Source organism: Ascaphus truei, chromosome 16, assembly GCF_040206685.1.
Source record: "Ascaphus truei isolate aAscTru1 chromosome 16, aAscTru1.hap1, whole genome shotgun sequence".
Lineage (NCBI taxonomy): Eukaryota > Metazoa > Chordata > Amphibia > Anura > Ascaphidae > Ascaphus > Ascaphus truei.
The window spans coordinates 27,271,429-27,290,523 of record NC_134498.1 but is presented as its reverse complement, the minus strand read 5'-3'; the positions used below and the strand labels follow the sequence as shown (position 1 = coordinate 27,290,523).

The 19,095-nt window shown below is 43.7% G+C and overlaps 1 protein-coding gene across 7 annotated transcripts in view; it reads right to left on the bottom strand.

Annotated features, from left to right (window-relative positions):
- The window catches only part of POF1B (POF1B actin binding protein), a 67,769-nt gene that overhangs the window by 12,966 nt on the left and 35,708 nt on the right, over nt 1–19,095 (bottom strand). For 6 of the 7 annotated variants that reach the window (XM_075572855.1, XM_075572856.1, XM_075572859.1 and 3 more), the window contains 9 exons: nt 17,770–17,832; nt 17,469–17,561; nt 14,718–14,816; nt 12,276–12,452; nt 6,738–6,871; nt 5,959–5,983; nt 2,917–2,991; nt 1,904–1,996; nt 641–754 (listed from right to left, as the gene is read on the bottom strand). In XM_075572855.1, the coding sequence (XP_075428970.1) occupies nt 641–754; nt 1,904–1,996; nt 2,917–2,991; nt 5,959–5,983; nt 6,738–6,871; nt 12,276–12,452; nt 14,718–14,816; nt 17,469–17,561; nt 17,770–17,832 (873 nt within the window). The remainder of the gene's footprint in view (nt 1–640; nt 755–1,903; nt 1,997–2,916; nt 2,992–5,958; nt 5,984–6,737; nt 6,872–12,275; nt 12,453–14,717; nt 14,817–17,468; nt 17,562–17,769; nt 17,833–19,095) is intronic. The other variant, XM_075572858.1, reaches the window with a different exon arrangement.

Below are 19,095 nucleotides of genomic sequence, written 5' to 3'. Positions count from 1 at the left end.
ATCTTTACATCAGAATCGGACACGGAGCGATTAAGTGGAGACTTTAAACCTCAAGGACTTCTTTAATGCAGCATTTGATCTCAATATATTATGTGCATCTTCCATCTTCTCCCACCTCCTGAAACTGTGCAAATCACAAGCTTATGCACAAAGTGCGATCAAAGTACATTTCTGGAACTTGATTTATTAATCTAAATGTCTTTCTTGGTATTTTTGTGTCCAATATTATTTTATTATGATTGTAAGCTCTCAGGCTCCTGATTAGGTCATTACTGTCGGCCCATTGTACCACACTACGGAATATGCTTGCGCTTTCTAAATTAAACAACTAAAATAATATTAATCATGGCTAGTGAGAGCTGGTCAACATTTGACTCCCCGTTTTTATTAGAGAATGAAAATGTATATAAAAAAAACATTTTACTACATATGAAAATTTAAATCAGGTACATTTTAAATTATATCACTATTAGGAGAAAAGATAAATCCCCCACAACCCCTTAAAAGCACTTAACCCTAGCAAAGAAAGAGATGGATCGGGTTACTGTATGCCTATCAGTTCAATTCTGGGCAACATGACACAAGATGGACAGTAGAAGAGTGTAACAGTAGCACGGGCGTTATTCCTAGGGTACAGTACCTGCTGTTTGCGGTTCTTTTCTCGGACAGATGCCACAATTGTTTCATATTCCTTTATCTGAGTGTCCTTAAAGGTCAGGTCTCGTTCAAGACTTTTTTTGTCTGTTTCTAATTTCTGTAGAAAAAGGGAATGGATTATAGATATGAACAATGCACTGTGATCATTTGTTGTAAGGATACAAGATCTACAGTACTCTGTTCCCCAAGACTATATCACATTTCAGTGCCATTTTGTGCGCGCCAATCCAACAGCCGAGAGAGGAAATCCGATGTCCCACAGACTACTCTGTTGCTTGAGAACAACTCCACCCGCCATACTCAGGGATTTGCAATGGATAAAACTGATGCAGAGCTGTCTCGTGTGTGTGTGTGTGTGTGTGTGTGTGTGTGTGTGTGTGTGTGTGTGTGTGTGTGTGTGTGTGTGTGTGTGTGTGTGTAACAGACTGTGTATATACTGCATGCAGCGCTGTGTCATGTGTGTAACAGACTGTGTATATATGCAGCGCTGTGTCATGTGTGTAACAGACTGTATATATGCAGTGCTGTCATGTGTGTAACAGACTGTATATATGCAGCGCTGTGTCATGTGTGTAACAGACTGTATATATGCAGCGCTGTGTCATGTGTGTAACAGACTATATATGCAGCGCTGTCTCATGTGTGTAACAGATTGTGTATATATGCATACGTTATTGGTCTTTAAAACTAGTAGACAATTACATATTTATGAAATACTGACATAAGTTTTGAGAAGGAGCGGCTCAGTGAGTAAAGACACTGACTGGCACAGAGTTTCACGCAGGGGAACCTGGTTCAATTCCCGGTGTCGGCTCCTTGTGACCTTGGGCAAGTCACTTTATCTCCCTGTGCCTCATGCACCAAAAACATAGATTGTAAGCTCTACAGGGACTGTCTGCAAAACGTCTCTGTAAAGCGCTACGTAAAACTAGCAATGCTATACAAGAACATGCTATTATTATTGTATAACCATAATACGGTTAGAATATATTGTGGCTTTAATAGTGTACAGTGCACTTTGATATTTAAAGGGTCATTGTCAGTATATATTAGATGAATTCTTTCAACTAGATCGTACACAGAATTAGTTAAATCTTAGTATCCAGACTGTTATTTCCAAACATCAAAACTCAGCACAGTACTAGCTGGTACAATATAGCTGCATGCAAGATGTATCAACATAGAGAAAGTGCCAATAGAAGATTGTCTAAACCCAAAATACATTTGAGTCTGATTTAAAACTTACATTCAAGTCATTATGTAGATGTCCCAACTCTTCTCGTAGGCTGGAAAAGGTGGATAACACCATCCTCATTGATTTATCTGATGTTTGCCTCATCTAAACATGGAACAGAAAACCTCATTATTCAGTGAACACGTTTCCATATCTATTTCAATGACCGTTCCTTTGCTGTATTACTTTCCAATATGTCGGAGACCTACCGCCCAGTGTCAAGGTCATGTTTATATATGTGGCCACCAGTGCTATCCCAGAGGACATGCACGGTAGGGACCTCTTCATGTAGTAGTTTAGCAAGGTGTATGTTGTAGATTTGGGGGGAAATCCCACTGGGTGGGTTAGGAACCAAAAAGCTCAAGGTCATTCTCCAACACACCTACACCCAAGCACTTTGCCCGAAGGGTGTTCCAAACGCCACACATACTAAATCAGGTATATAAACGTAGCCACATTTCTGTTTCCCAATGACGAAGAATGCTACAGAAACCCGACCAACAGCGGCCCTCCCCAGCATTGGGGTTTTACCCTGTAGAGGTGCCAATAAGGGAACATTAACCCCTACACTCCCCCCTGCAGGTGCCTTGGCTCTTACTGTATCTTCTCCCAAGCTGCAGGGAGGGCAAATCTTGCTAAAGTATATCTAGATATAGCAGATTCTTACAAGTCTTTCAGATATTAATCTGTGCAGTAAAAAGATAGTCTCCAGGAGACACCGCTTTCTCTATTCTGTTTATCCCTACACATTTGTATTGTTTATTCCTCCTTGCATCCCACACTTGGTTATGGTTACCTGAGATTTAGATTGGGAGACTGAGTCACACATACTTGGCAACCAAGTACTGTAGCTGTTCCCAAGTAAACGTGGATACACTCACGCATCTTTGTATCCCAGCCTGCAATTACAGACACATCTCTCTGCAAGGTCTGCTTGCTCCCATGAAATCATTAAGCTGCAAAATTCCACAGTAGATCTGTAATGCTTATTTTAGGAAAGTGCTCTGTACTGTTTGTTATCCCACCTGCAGGAGGTAACGGATTTGCTGCTTAGTGAGCTCAGACGCTCCTTTCGGAATCAAAGATTCAATATCCTCGTTCTGTAACAAAGAAAAACACTGTTAACTTTATTTATTTTCAAATACTTATTCGCCGTCGTGGATTTCCTGATCCAAAACCAAGAAAAGGGTGTATGTGGAGCAGGGGCGGCCAACTCCATTCCTCAAGGGCCACCAACAGGTCAGGTTTTCAAAATATTCCTGCTTCAGCACAGGTGGCTTAATCAGTGGATCATAGAAACAAAAGGAAATACAGGCGCCTTACGAGTCCTTTAAGGTTACTGTCCTGGAAGTCCAATGAGTGAGGAGAAATGTCCAAAGGAGCAACCCTTCTGTTGTTGGACTGTCAGATGGTCAGATGCGATTTTCTCCGTGCGTTGCGTGATATGAAATGAAACAGAGAAAAATATAGTGCAACATCGCCAGCACAAGAAATACAATCAATTGATGAATGAACATAAAACGATAACTAACACACATACATAACAATACAGCACAAGCGTGTGACACACAATAGCAAGGCTGAGAATAAAAAGCTGATTTAATACAAAATAAGACAATATAAAATGGATGATATGCGAGTGACAGAGAGACCGCCGGTCCGGTGGGGTAACACCGGAGCCCTCCTCACAGAATGGTGGATGTAAGCAGGCAGTGGGTGTCAGCTGTAGGGAGATGCGAGTCCTCCTCCCGCACTGAAGCGCTCGTGGGCGCACTCCTGCGCTTCCCCGCGTTCCTCAGGCGGATGTTGCGTCACTGGGGGGCGGGCCTTGAGGGGAAAAGTTCTTCCTGCTTCTGATCCACGTTTGTCGCGTTACTCTCGTCAATTCGTCAGAATAAGCTTTCTGAATATCCCCTGAGGAAGTGTGCACAGGTGCACGAAACGCGTCGGGTGATCTTCAGAAAGCTTATTCTGACGAATTGACGAGAGTAACACGACAGAGACGTGGATCAGAAGCAGGAAGAACTTTTCCCCTCAAGGCCCGCCCCCCAGTGACGCAACATCCGCCTGAGGAACGCGGGGAAGCGCAGGAGTGCGCCCACGAGCGCTTCAGTGCGACCGGAGGAGGACTCGCATCTCTCTGCAGCTGACACCCACTGCCTGCTTACATCCACCATTCTGTGAGTGGGGCTCCGGTGTTACCCCACCGGACCGGCGGTCTCTCTGTCACTCGCATATCATCCATTTTATATTGTCTTATTTTGTATTAAATCAGCTTTTTATTCTCAGCCTTGCTATTGTGTGTCACATGTTTGTTCTGTTTGTGCTGTATTGTTATGTGTGTTAGTTATCATTTTATGTTCATTCATCAATTGATTGTATTTCTTGTGCTGGCGATGTTGCGCTATATTTTTCTCCGTTTCATTTCATATCACGCAACGCACGGAAAAAATCGCATCTGTCCATCTGACAGTCCAACAACTGAAGGGTTGCTCCTTTGGACATTTCTCCTCACTCATTGGACTTCCAGGACATTAACCTTAATGGACTCGTAAGGCACCGGTATTTCCTTTTGTTTCTATGTTTCACTCTGATTTGTACGGATCAGTTTGTACCAGGCAGCCTAGCCCGCCACTAGGGGGTTAATCCCTACAGAGGAGTCACTACTCATTCACTTCAATAGCGCTACTCATACACCTTTTCCTTTTTAATCAGTGGATCAGTCAATGTCTGAGCCACCTGTGCTGAAGCAGGGATATCCTTAAAACCTGACCTGCTGGTGGCCCTTGAGGACTGGAGTTGGCCACCCCTGATGTGGATGATATTATATTTCATTAACTCCATTACTGCTAGCTGGACTGAACATTTGCAATGAACACATTGCCATTAGTCTCCTTCAGATATACAAGAGGCCAATGAAATGCCAACTGTACTTTGTCAGGAAATGTTAATGATATGGATTAGGATATCATAGGAACAAAAACAGGGAACATGAGAATACAAATAAAGGTTGTGCCGCTTGATCATGCTAGTTGTTGTAAAAGTAGATAAGCCTGAGTTTTGGTTTATCCAAATCATGACCCTTCGTATCACAAACCTGCAACACTTTACAGGGGAGTGTGCTGATCTCCACTTCTACATGCAGCCACCGTTACTGCCCTCGCTGTCTTGTTCCAGCGGCTGACAACGCATTAGCCCTGCCTGTTTCTCGTGCGCCGCTAATTCAAAACAATGGCCACTTCTCCCGCTTGGTGCTTTGTGTATGTCCCCGCCGCAACGTGCCAGCGGGAGATGTATCGTTGGCCTCATCTGTACGTATAATGGTTGCAAGTCATGGAGGGAAGAACTCTGCAGAGATTCCCACGTTCCGATGAGGAATGTTTGCAATGTGAGATATGACCAGAATGAAAGGAAGGGCAAAGGAAAGTGGAAACTCCAGTAACGTACGTTTGGAAATCTGACTGATACAAGATTACTGTTCTAGTGTGTTCTTTGTCCGTACAATCCACCACTGCTGAACGGTTAATGATAATAGTATTTCTCACTCTACTACTCCGATGACTGACCAGTAAAAACCTCTGATTAAAATGTTCTTAGAATCTGAAAGTTTAAGCTCTTGTTTAAATCAGTCTTTTAAACAGCACATGAGTTATACAGGGGTGCGCAAACTCGGGGGCATGCCCCCCCCCCCCCCAGAGGTGCCGGGAGATTTGTCTGGAAGGCGCGGGCGGTTGCAGAGGCCCCTCGCTCTTGCCCCTAGGCATTTAAATTAAAAGCCGGGGGACCGCGTGACGCCTCTGCAACTAACGTACTGGGATTCTGAAGAGCATCAAATGACATGGCTTGTTAACTGTAGCATGTAGAATAGGGTGATTTTTTTTATAAATAAGGCTAACGCCCTTAAAAGAAGAGTACAGTAGCGGACGTATCCCCTTATCTCCCTGGCTGTCCGAGACCCCTGCAAAGTAATGCGTTGCAGTATCTTCTGCAGAGAGGTGCATATCAGACGCACTGTTATTTTACAATAATATACAGATTTAGGAGCATGTGAGGTGCTGTTTACGTACTTGATACTCTGAATCCGATAGCTTCCTATAAAAAATAAATATAAAACAATCAGGGTAGTTTCTAAATACATTTTCCAAAAGAAACTATGAAGCACTTTAAGATAAATGTGTGTGGGCTTTGTGATGGCTTTGTGTGGGGAGGGGGAGGTTTTTGTGGAGTGGGGGAAGGTATGTGGTATAAGTCATATAGGGGAGGAAGGGTGTGTTTAGATTAGGAAAGCGGGCGAGTGCTGTGTGAGGAGTAAAGGTGGAGTGGTGTGTTGAGTAAAAGGGTGAGTATGATAATGTGGAGTGTGTAAGCAGTGAGTGGGCGAGTGTGTGGTGTAAAGGAGTGTTACGTGGAAGCGAGGAAGGGGGTGAGTGAGGTCTGAAAAGCAGGGATGCCCCAAGATTTAAAAAATCATTCAGGGGTGCCCCAGCTCAAAAAAGTTTGAGAACCCGTGTTAGACACTATGAAGGATGAAAGTGGCATTCTTGGACAACTAAAAGGCTTTCATCAGCATCACAATAAAGGTAAGTATATTTTTGATATTTTGGGAAACTGGGATGTTAGTTTGGGGTGCAGAGAGACTATTAATAGCGCTGTACTGCATTATTGCAAATAATAATGCTCTTATTCTGACATTTATCAGATAAAATGTAAGCTTTTTGTGGTGTGTATTTATTGTACCCATATATGCCCCATACAGTAACCGAACACTTTGGCTCTGTTTGGTTCTAATAAAAACAGGAGCATTCTCCTGGTAAAAGAACACAGATTGACAAAGACACGTGATTACCTGGCTCCGATCTTCTCCACGTGTTGCACCAAGCAGACGTACAGGTCATTATTCTTGCGGTTCAGCTCGGCGAGCAGCTCACCAAAATATTTCGAATCCATCTTTTCAGACCCAGAATCCACAATGCTCTTTTGCTAAAAGAATAAACAGCACTTTGGTACCAAGGCGTCTGCAGAAACATCTCCTTTCCTCATTGGGTTTAAACTGATTCCTACTGATATAGCAGACAATATGGAACTCGAGAAAGTGACCAAAAGATCACAAATAGACCCTAAACATATGCCCTCATTGCAAAGGAAATCGATAATAGATCGGAAATGAGATATCAATATCCCTATGGATCAGTGTGTGCAGTAGGCAGCCCAGAGTAATAACTGAGGGAGCTTTGTGTGTGGGGATGAGCTGTGATATATCGCACCAACTTGGCCCTTAAATGCCACACAAAATGTGATATTCTGTTCTATTCTGATGAATTATACTTGGGGTTGCTGCATTATCTGGAGCAGCAACGGCACTAGTTACATCAGTATTTCTTTTAGTTGCGTCTTCCAAGAGCTCAACTAAGAAAGTGACCACACAGAGAAAAGATAAACACCGAGCACTGAGCCCTCAAGGTATTTACTGTTTAGGTGGAACAAGATAATGTGATCGTGATATTAGTCTAGTCAACTATGAAGACAAAAATCTGTTGTGTGTAATACATTTGTAATGCTCTAGAGCCGCTAACTAGAGTTTATATTGAGAACTAAATGGACTTGATCAGTGTGACGGTGAAGGGGTAACCAGGCCATCAATAAGATATTATGCCCGACTTGTTACCCCTTGAGCCCTATTTCAGGTTTTAGAGTGTCAGCTCTTCAACCGGTGTATTGTACCTGCAATGAATGTAATTGTAGGACAATAAAGAATTTGTGTGTGTTTTACCTTTCCAGGAGTGCTAACCAGTGGAGATTCTCAGGCTATGAGTTTCAAGGGGGGGTTTGCGGTAAAAGTGTTGTCACATTGTGTCTAGGTAGATGGGGCCCAGAGTTGCTGGCCACCCCAAAGATGTATCCGGGAATCAAGTCAGATTACCGGGGACATATAGGCACAGACCTCTGGTCAAAATCCTCCCTTGAAAACAGTTACGCCACTCACCACCAGGTTCCCTGCTTCAGCACAGACTAGAAAGGTAAAGGGGGCATAGGCATGTGAGGTGTCCCTGACACAGTCAAGAGGTCACTAGGTTAAGGGGGATACTTATGTAATGCCCAGATCACCCAGAAACTGTATAGGGTGTAACTCACCACTAAGTTCCCTGCTTCAGCACAACCCAGGAAGGTAAATGGGGCATAGGGATGTGAGGTGTTCCTGAAACAGCCAAGGGGTCCCTAGATTAATGGGGATACCCAGTAAATGCCCAGGTAACCCAGAACCGGTATAGGGGTTCTGGGGATTACTCCAACTGTATATCAAGTTGTGAGAGGGTTTATGAAACCTAAGTCCAGTTTTCAGTAAAGGAAGGAGCTACAACTCCGAGATTGAAGCTAAGCATCTTTTCATTCCACTGTGGAACTTAGAAGAAAAATGAGAAAATATTTTTTGTTTCATAAAATGTTTAATAGCCAATGTGGCTATAAGGTTATTACTATCCAAGTCAGGTTTACAGCGTGTGAGGGATATGGCTAGTGGGCAGAGAAATATAGAGTCCCATTCTACCCCTCATAACCAAAAGACTTAGATAGGTCAAGGTATAAAAAGTATATCTTTATTAATCTGGTTATGTTTGGATGTATTATACTTATACACTGTAAATGAGCTGCTTTGACAGGCCCCTGGGCTATCAAGATGTGCCAGGAGGTCTGGCAGGACATCTGGAGATGAAATCCCAGAGGATGTCCAAGGTGTGAAGACCATTTGAACAGGAGGGTAGGATTCAATCATCCACATCCTCAGATCAATGGATGCCATTTGAATGTCCATTTGGCCCCCCGAGACCTGTCACCATGGGTGGCATTGAGGGATTTCCCATGCCCCTGGTTCATTCAGATTTCCAGGTAACCCTGTGCATCCTACCAGCCCTGCTCTGATTAACTGCTGAGAAATTTCTCAGGATTTTTGATTGGGCCATAGTAATTTCAGAATCAAACAACTGCGCAACTCAGATTTCTCAGGAGAGAGAGAAAAGAGAGAAAAGAGAGATAAGAGAGAGAAGAGAGAGAAGAGAGAGAAGAGAGAGAGAGAGACGGACGGACGGCGCTGCAGGGTGATATCAGTTCCAAGACTTTTTAGGGTAAGCTTTGGATTGATAGGAAAGTATATATTTTTTTTTTTTTTTAACCCCAATTCCCCAGTAAGTGTGTTTTCTCATGTCTAATGTAATCCACTGTATGTACGTCTTTTTCAATGGAATAAATGACAATTTGTTTTACTTCTTGGTTTTGCTCGGTGATATGATCCCGGTATAAAGGTGTAAATCCCTAGTCTCCCGTGACAATCAGTATATATCTAAAAAGGTCTCACAAGCACGTTATGCGCGGTGGTTAGCTTGTGGACCTCTGCGAACGCGCAGCTGTGCATGAAACGTCAGCCATTTCAATGGGTGGCGGCATATGCAGTATATCTATGTTGGTTCAAGAAAATCCTTTTTCCATTAAATATATCTGAATGAGAGGCGATAATGATCTCAGTTCAAAAGTCTTCCTGTGTTTCTTCTATTTTTGAAAGGAGATACAGACTTTTTTTTTTAAACAGGCGTATTTGATTTGATTTTGATGCATTGAATTTCCATAGATTGCCTTGATATTAATGATCTCATCCTCCTGCCAAGTAAACCAAAGCAGTGTCCCAATTTCTGCACCCCTCACTGATCCGCAGAAATACCACGCTGGACATTTGTAGGTCTACGGGAATCTCTCATATTTAAGAAGCTAATTCACTTCACATCTATCAAAGCCTAAAGATACAGCCCCTTCCTCCCTACCCGACATTCAAGTATATATTCTAACGAGCCTCTCTAATTATTCTCTTTACAGATGTCTTTTTATATCTTTTGATATTATGGAGTTGGGCAAATCTGTGCGATACATTCTGCAGCTTTCTTACAGTTCCCCAAAAAACGTACAATTACCGACTTAGAAACCTTGGCAGTAGAAATTGCTTCATGCGAGGCTCGGGTGTGTGAAATGCTTTGTGTTCTGCAGTTTGGGTTTTTTTTTTTTTTGCAATTTCATTTTTATGTGGTTAATTTAATGAACTTGAATGCCACACCCAGTCTCCTGTTCTGACTTGTCCATAGATGGCATAGCAGCAGATATACGTGCAGTCTGGGAACATCATTAGTTTATTAATCCAGCGAGTTTGCAGCACGTTGAAATGTAAAATGATTCGGAAGTTCCCTGAGGCTTTGCAGTGGCAGCATGCAACTTATTTTGTTCAAAGACTATGCAAAATATCCTTGTGGGTAAACAGAAACATGAAAATGGCCCTGTTGCTTATTAAGCAAGAGTAGGTATGATTACATAAAAGGAGTCATACAGAATTTAATTTATATACAAAACAGAGACCCCTAAAATATTATTGGATCATAATAAACATTACAGCTATTGACAGCTGATTTGTACCTACTGTTAGATGGTGGAAGGGGTACACAACAGGAGCAGAGCATGGCAGGCCTGGCAAGGATTTGTGTGTTGCATCTACATTAAGGTACATTACTTTCAGCAAAGGGAAGGAGCGGGCAATTGAATTTGCAAAGGGAAAAAAAGATCTATTCAGACGCGAACTGCTGCTTGTAACTTAACAATGAAAAAACAGGGTGGAATCCAAAACAAACTCGTTTCATTGGGCTAAGCCTACAAGTGTGCTAATTCCTCCGTTTCCCACGGTGCAATGGGTTCTTCCTCGGAGCCTCGAGCGAAGATGAAACAGCGCTGCAGCATTTCAATGAAAACAGCTGGAAAGCGGCCATATGCCATTCATTGTGGGGTTTATTACTGGGACACCAAGAATGTATCAGAGCTCCTTTCACTACTCTGTTTAACCCCTTCACTACCGCACGGCCCTAACAAAGCATTACTCTGCATGCCACACTGCTAGGGTAATCCCCTTCACTCTACAGTCCTCAAGGGCCACAAACAGGTCAGGTTTACAGGATATCGCCTGCTTCAGCACAGGTGGCACAGTCAAAGACCGCACCGATAGTGCTAAAGCAGGGATAACCTGACCTGTTGGTGGCCCTTGAGTACTGGAGATGTCCACCCCGGCTCTACACATTATTTGTGTTGTATGTAACGGGACAATTATGGATATATTTATATATAATCGACACATGCGGTCACGCAGGGCCACTGCATTGTGGCCGCTGACGACTGCTTACCTGCGGCGGTGTCCCCCGGTCTTTTCGCCTTGATCTTTAAAATCATGTTTTTCTCCTGCAGCACTATTCAAAGTGGCCGCGCGGCGTCACATGATGGCGCATTGCCATGGTAACAGGAAGCTGTGTGCCGTCGTGACATCACGCCGCTCAGCCATTTTGAATAGTGCTGCAGGAGAAAGATTTTTTTTTTTAAAGGCGACAAGACAGCGGAAGGCCGGGGGTCGCCGTCAGGACCCCGCCGCAGGTTAGTACCGGGGGGTGGGGGGGCGGAAGTGACTTTTTGGGGGTGCGAGTGGGTTTGGCCCAGTTTCTGTAATATTAATATCTGTAAAAAGTAATGTTTTTATTTGCCTTTCACCATTATCACATAGCACACAGAGCTTCCACTGCAGCAAGGGATTCTGGTAAATGACATGCAAATGAACACACAGTGCCACCTTTTACCTTAAATCCATTATTACATGGAATCCTTAAGCCAATGCTCACTGTTTTAAACACAGCCTGGGATCAGATGCAAAGCCAGTAAACTCAGTCACAGACCGCTGTTTCGACCTTTTGGGTCTCATCAGTGTGAGGTTGGTTGTACTGGCTCTGCAATTTAAGACTTGGGTAGGTTATCACCACACATTATTTAGGTCATGGTGGGTGAAAAGGGTGACTGAAAACCCTCCACCGTATAGCATATAGCAAATAAAAATAATGAGTACAGCTCAACCCTGTTATAACGCGAATCCGCTTATAACGCAATGCAAGCGTGGGTCCAAATTTTTGTATTAATGAATACTTTACAACACGATTATTGGTATCTTACATACTTTATTGTACAATGCATACAACTGTACATTATTTCTAACGCGACCCGCTTATAACGCGATGTGATTCTTTGGACCCCAACCACAGCGTTATAAGGGGGTTGAGCTGTACTTACCCCAAATAACTAATATGTATTCATGTTGATCCTGCGGCTGTTATGAAATGTAGAAAACAATTCTACATTATATATTCAACATATATGTTGGGGGGTCTTGAGGCCTGGAGTTGAGAACCCCTATTTTACCCCATTCAGTGTGTGAAGGTGTTAATACATCCCTTGTGTTTCCCATTTCTCTTCCAAAGGAAGTTCAAGATTTTTATCACTGGTATAGTTAAAAGCCTGTCAATATTTCTGCTCCGTGTCTTACCTGATCATTAAAATGCACGGACTCTCTCTTCAGAGTGTTCCGTGACACATGCTGCTGAGTGCTCTGTGACACATTCTGCTGAGTGCTCTGTGTCACATTCTGCTGAGTGTTCTGTGACACACTAAGCAGATTGTTCTGTGACACATGCTGCTGAGTGTTCTGTTCACAAACAGGCTCCTTGGAAGAAAAACAGACAAATATTGAAATTAATTTGAAAAACAAACTTGACAAATCGTATTGGCTGCTTGAGTAATTCTAATTTTCATGTTATTTTGAATTCTTCAGTAGCAATAATTAGTTAGCAATGCATTGCAGACGATGTATACAGAGCAATGATATTCACGTCTCTCTATTGTACAAGGGGTTGAGTAAATTCATCACTGATCTCAGAATGTAAGTATTTCCCTGTAAAACAGTGACATTCTTCGCAATACTCTTGCTGGGGGTGACTAAATATTTAACTGCTTCACAACAGCAACGGATCAAGTTATGTCCTGATGCGCTGCCACAGGTATCTGTAATGCACTCTTCAATGCGCTGCCACAGGTACCTGTAATGCACTCTGTAATGCGCAGCCACAGGTACCTGTAATACACTCTGCAATGCGCAGCCACAGGTACCTGTAATGCACTTTGCAATGCGCAGCCACAGGTACCTGTAACGCACTCTGCAATGCGCAGCCACAGGTACCTGTAACGCACTCTGCAATGCGCAGCCACCGGTACCTGTAAGGCACTCTGTAATGCGCAGCCACAGGTACCTGTAATGCACTCTGCAATGCGCAGCCACGGGTACCTGTAATGCACTCTGTAATGCGCAGCCACGGGTACCTGTAATGCACTCTGCAATGCGCAGCCACGGGTACCTGTAATGCACTCTGTAATGCGCAGCCACGGGTACCTGTAATGCACTCTGTAATGCGCTGCCACGGGTACCTGTAATGCACTCTGCAATGCGCAGCCACAGGTACCTGTAATGCACTCTGCAATGCGCAGCCACAGGTACCTGTAATGCACTCTGCAATGCGCAGCCACAGGTACCTGTAATGCACTCTGCAATGCGCAGCCACAGGTACCTGTAATGCACTCTGCAATGCGCAGCCACAGGTACCTGTAATGCACTCTGCAATGCGCAGCCAGAGGTACCTGTAATGCACTCTGCAATGCGCAGCCACAGGTACCTGTAATGCACTCTGCAATGCGCAGCCACAGGTACCTGTAATGCACTCTGCAATGCGCTGCCAGAGGTACCTGTAATGCACTCTGCAATGCGCTGCCACAGGTACCTGTAATGCACTCTGCAATGCGCAGCCACAGGTACCTGTAATGCACTCTGCAATGCGCAGCCACAGGTACCTGTTATGCACTCTGTAATGTGCAGCCACAGTTACCTGTAATGCACTCTGTAATGCGCAGCCACAGGTACTTGTAATGCACTCTGCAATGCGCAGCCACAGGTACCTGTAATGCACTCTGAAATGCGCAGCCACAGGTACCTGTAATGCACTCTGAAATGCGCAGCCACAGGTACCTGTAATGCACTCTGCAATGCGCTGCCACAGGTACTTGTAATGCACTCTGTAATGCGCAGCCACAGGTACCTGTAATGCACTCTGCAATGCGCTGCCACAGGTACCTGTAATGCACTCTGCAATGCGCAGCCACAGGTACTTGTAATGCACTCTGCAATGCGCAGCCACAGGTACCTGTAATGCACTCTGCAATGCGCAGCCACAGGTACCTGTAATGCACTCTGCAATGCGCAGCCACAGGTACCTGTAATGCACTCTGCAATGCGCAGCCACAGGTACCTGTAATGCACTCTGCAATGCGCAGCCACAGGTACCTGTAATGCACTCTGCAATGCGCAGCCACAGGTACCTGTAATGCACTCTGCAATGCGCAGCCACAGGTACCTGTAATGCACTCTGCAATGCGCAGCCACAGGTACCTGTAATGCACTCTGCAATGCGCAGCCACAGGTACCTGTAATGCACTCTGTAATGCGCAGCCACAGGTACCTGTAACAGACATTGAGACTAAATGTTCTCACCTGACCTAGTCTCACCTGTGATTTTTCATATTACCTAATACACATGGCCCCTTTTGTGGTAAACCTGTGCGTGTATGTGTATATATTTAATATTCAGGAGTTGGGGGAGAGTTACATGGGGCACAGATTATAATGAGATATATCACATTCTGCGTCTCTGCGTGCTATTCTTTTTGCCTTTTATTTTCCCACCAAGTTCCCCTCTCTCAAATGACACAAGTCTAAATCTCTGAATCAAATGTCCTTACATACTGTATGCCGCAGCTCTGCCTGACAAAACAGAGCAGTGCGTCCAAACACACTTTTCTCTGCGTTGTTACATAGACCCAAATGTGTTTTTAGTCTGAGGCAAAACTGAAAAGAAACCCATTAAATCACAGTTGTAGTTACCTGCTCAGTAGGCGGAACCGATACCTTCCTCTGACTGTTCTGCACTTGTTCATTTATAGAGACCGAACCCAATCCTCTTGTAATCTGAATTTGTTTGTCCTATCCCAAGAAGAAGGATACCAAGAAACAAGTAAATGTTAAACAGTGATTTGTAATATACATATCCTGCAAAATAATATTTTCGCTATTCAAAGTGACTACATAAAGGGCTTGTAATCACTGCAGGTTCGCACAGCTCCACTTGTAATGCATTCAGTGTTTCCACGGCCTGGGGAATTTCCCCTTCTCTGGGATCACCTCTCTTCAGTGATCAAATTTAAAATGTCCGGGAAACCAGACAATGAGGCGGGAGTCTTGTCTGCCCATGCGCCAGCCGCACGTCCGTGACACGCTACATCAGCGGTGCGCAAAGTGGGGGGCGCGGTGGCTGCAGAGGTCTCGCGCTCTCTCCAAAGGCATTTAAATGAAGTGCCAAGGGGACTGCGTCAGGCCTCTGCAGCTTCTCAGACCTGATCTTCGGCGACGCGTCGCCATGGTAACTGGCATCAAATGATGCCGCGGGGTCACGTGACGTCATGCTGCCATGGTAACGTGACGTCATGTGATGCCGGAGCCGAGGAGGAGAGAGGGCGCAAGGCAGGAGGTAAGGAGGCAGGGGGGACGAAAGTTAAAAACTTGATGGGCACACGCGCGAAGCAGGGGCGGGGCAAATAGCCAGGGTCAAGAAAATCACACGGAAGTGTCTCTTTCATGTTAACACGGCTGTTACTTGTATTCCTCACTAGCTTTTAACAGGCATTGGTTTCCAGGAAATGTAAGGTTTAAACCAGGAAATCCAAAATGTTGAAGTGGAAACACTGAATGCCCCCCAACCTCTTGGCACTGAAAGGATTAATGCAGAAGTCCCACCCACTCAACATTTATTTGATCTGTGGCTCCCTCACCTACGGGGACTCCCCAGCTCCCGAGATGCCAGCACCTTGCAAATATACTTGCCTGGCTCCCACAAAACTGTTGTGGGGGCACGGTCGCTCCAGTCACCAATAGAAAGTTGCACCATCATCAGGAGTTGACATTGCAACTTCCTATTGGCAACTCCTGGGCTATGTTTGTCAGGTTTTTTTCCCCACAAAAACAACAACATACAATGAAGAGTCTATTTTACCGGCAACCGGGGGTCTCTGGTGGACCACTGACCAGCTCCGAGGCACGGAAAAAAGAGGGGGGGGTGGGTTGGGGGGGGCACTTCCAAGCATCACAAAATAAATCATTCCTGGCCACTCCAGCAGAGAGATCAACAGAATATATCTTTGCACAATGTTGGCACAAAACATTTGTTTATCTGTTTAGCACTACAGAAAGTCAATTATGTGGTGCTTCCATGAATCACATTTAGTTTCTCCCTCTTTAAAAAGGTAGAACAAGTTGGTGATGCCATCCAGATTGGAAGGTTACACCGCAGAAGGAATGTATTAATTACTGTTTAGTAAATGCAGACTTTCCTGTAGACAGTGATAAGGTCCCCCCTGCCATATTCATGGGGCACCAACTCCAGCACTGGGTGAGGAATCAGTTTCCTCTTTATATAGCTTCGGTTCAAGAATATCATTTCCACAACACATTGCTGAAAGGAAACACTACTTCCCCTTTAAGTATTTAAGTAGTTCAGGAGTAATGTATGCTTGCTTCAAGGGTTTGAGCACAATTGGTATGGTGTCTACCTGTAGTATGCACCGTTGACATTAGAGGTATCCTCAGTGCCAGCGGGTAACAGCAGCCAATTTGTAAGTCCTTTCAACAACTATTTTTATTTCTAAAAACAGTTAAATGGATAATGATGACTCTGAAGCCTTGTCTTTGACGCACAGTAGCACAGAGAATAAGAGTTAGCAGAAAGAGAAGTGGAGCTATGCAGAGTGTACATATTTCTACAGAAGACTGTCCACATGTGTAGGGCTTACTCTTACTTTGTAGCCTGTGGTTTAATCTATATCATGAAATCTCTGTGTGTTTCTGTTATCACACTGTATGAAGGGTTTATGTTACAGAAAAGCTTCGGATTCTTTGCTAAACTATAATGTAACACTATTGGCTTTATTTACTTATTCTTCTATTGTGTTGCGCACACCGGTGTATTACACTCTCGGTTTTATTGTGGGTGACCAGCTCTCCAATAATAAAAATTTAAAAAATAAAATGTACTATCACATTTTTGTTGGTGAAATGTTAAAGAATCTTAAAAAGTATGAGTCAGCCAATACCAATCATTTAATGCCACAAAAAGCTTAGCAGCATGGGACTAAAAACTGTATTTCCTTCAGATTTGTTGGGCACTTCAAAAAACATATGTTAGATGACAAGTACTGTTGTACATATGAAAAACAAACACTATACCGTAACCCTGCTTCAGCACAGGGGGCTCAATCAGTGGCTTAGTCAACGACTGCATCACCTGTGCTGAAGCAGGGATATCCTTTAAACCTGACCTGTTGGTGGCCCTTGAGGACTGGAGTTGGCCACTCCTGCCATAAGATGAAGTTATGATCTATATGCTGTATTGTTTGAAGTGTAATTGGATAAACAGATGTGGCCAGACTTTGTGTTTAGTCCCTAAATGGGATCCTTCATTAGAAACGGCGATGCAACCAGGCCACCCAAAAAAGCTGCATCAAATACATTTACTGCCACACACACTCCGGCAGGAAAAGCTTAAACTGGCTCCTGTGTCTTCAAAAGGTTCCCATTACTTACCAATTCAGGCTTCTGCACCTCCACTCTTCTGATTGTCTTCTCATAGATAACATTATTCCCTGGGGTAAAATTGACCCCTTTCAGAAACTGTTGCTGGAAAAGAGGTAGGCGTTTTTCAGCGTTACTTTCAGAGAGTACTCGGCAATATATGAGATATTTTATCACATCCTCAGTAGGCTTTGTGAGATCAGATTAGACACAAAGGAATGTGGCAAAGGTAGGGCTGGCATGCATATATTCATTTAGTGGAATGGTCTGAAATCATATATATTCTACAAAGATAATCTGAATCATACCCTACCTGATCGGGATTCTGCACTATATACCTCCGTATAGTTTCATGTTGGTACGGGGCTTGTGTTTCCTGCAAAAAAAAAACAATATTTATTTTAAATGGGACATTTTTCAATTACTTGTAAATCTTCTTTAAGTAACCATTTATATCTGGCTTAATGCCCCGAATGTATAATTCCCTCCACAATAGTGTACTTGTAGTCACTGATAACGCCTTGTTTTTGGCTAAGCCTGTGACTTGACATTTGTTGTGTGTCATAGAATTCTGTTGAGTACAAGGTGCCAGGATCGGAAATTTCGTTCGGTAAAACCCCTCCCATCTGCTTGGGAACACTAGTAAACCTGAGCGGGATTAATGCCTTACTGAATTATTTCATTTCTGAGAATCAGAGTTTAATTGTACTAATGACAGAAGTTGAAATTAATGTTGAGTCACGTCGTTTTGTAACTCTGTCAGAGAATCCCTCACACCTTTCAGTACAAACGCCTCCTCTGTTGCCAACAGAAAATGTGGGATTTCAGCATCGTTAGCCATTTTAAGACATTCATAATAATAGTCAGTAGAGTTTGTCAAAGTTGAGTTTCTCTATTACCTGCCATTATTATAATGCATATCCCAATGCAAGCTCAGACTTCGGATGTAATAATAATAACTTTATTTCATACTGCATAGCGCTTTTTTCCCAATGGGACTCAAAGTGCATCACAATTATAATATAATGCACCGCAAGCAGCATTTTACATAGGCTTTTTACAGACAGTCACTGCCCAGAGGTGCTTACACTGTGTTTTTGGTGCCTGAGGCACAGGGAGATAAAGTGACTTGCCCAAGGTCACAAGGAGCCGACACCAGGAATTTGAACCAGGCTGCCTTGTAGCACAGGAGAGAGGATATGTGCACAAGCAACTGATTAGAGATGAGATACTATATGTGAAAGTCACAAAAGGAGACATTCAACTCCCACAAAATGTTATGGATCAAGGATGCAGAAAGCAAAAAAAATCTCCCCATAATTGTGGCACTTGGTCAGGAGTAGGGCACAGACTTGGTGACACCTCGAAGTTTCACTTTGTGTGTACACACAAGTGATTGTGCACCTCTCTCATTCTGCTACTGTACATTACCATATTTCCTACACCAGTGACCAGCTATATTATGTTCAAGTTCTGAAAGGTTGGGTGTGTCAAACGCTTAGGTTGGTGCACTGCCAATATTTTAGTTAAAGATGCACTCCTGAGCCATAGGAAGATCGCCAGTATGGGTGAGCCCCATGGCTCTTAGAGACCATGGGGGCAAAGGTAAATACACCTGATGTGGGACAAGTTGTGTGAT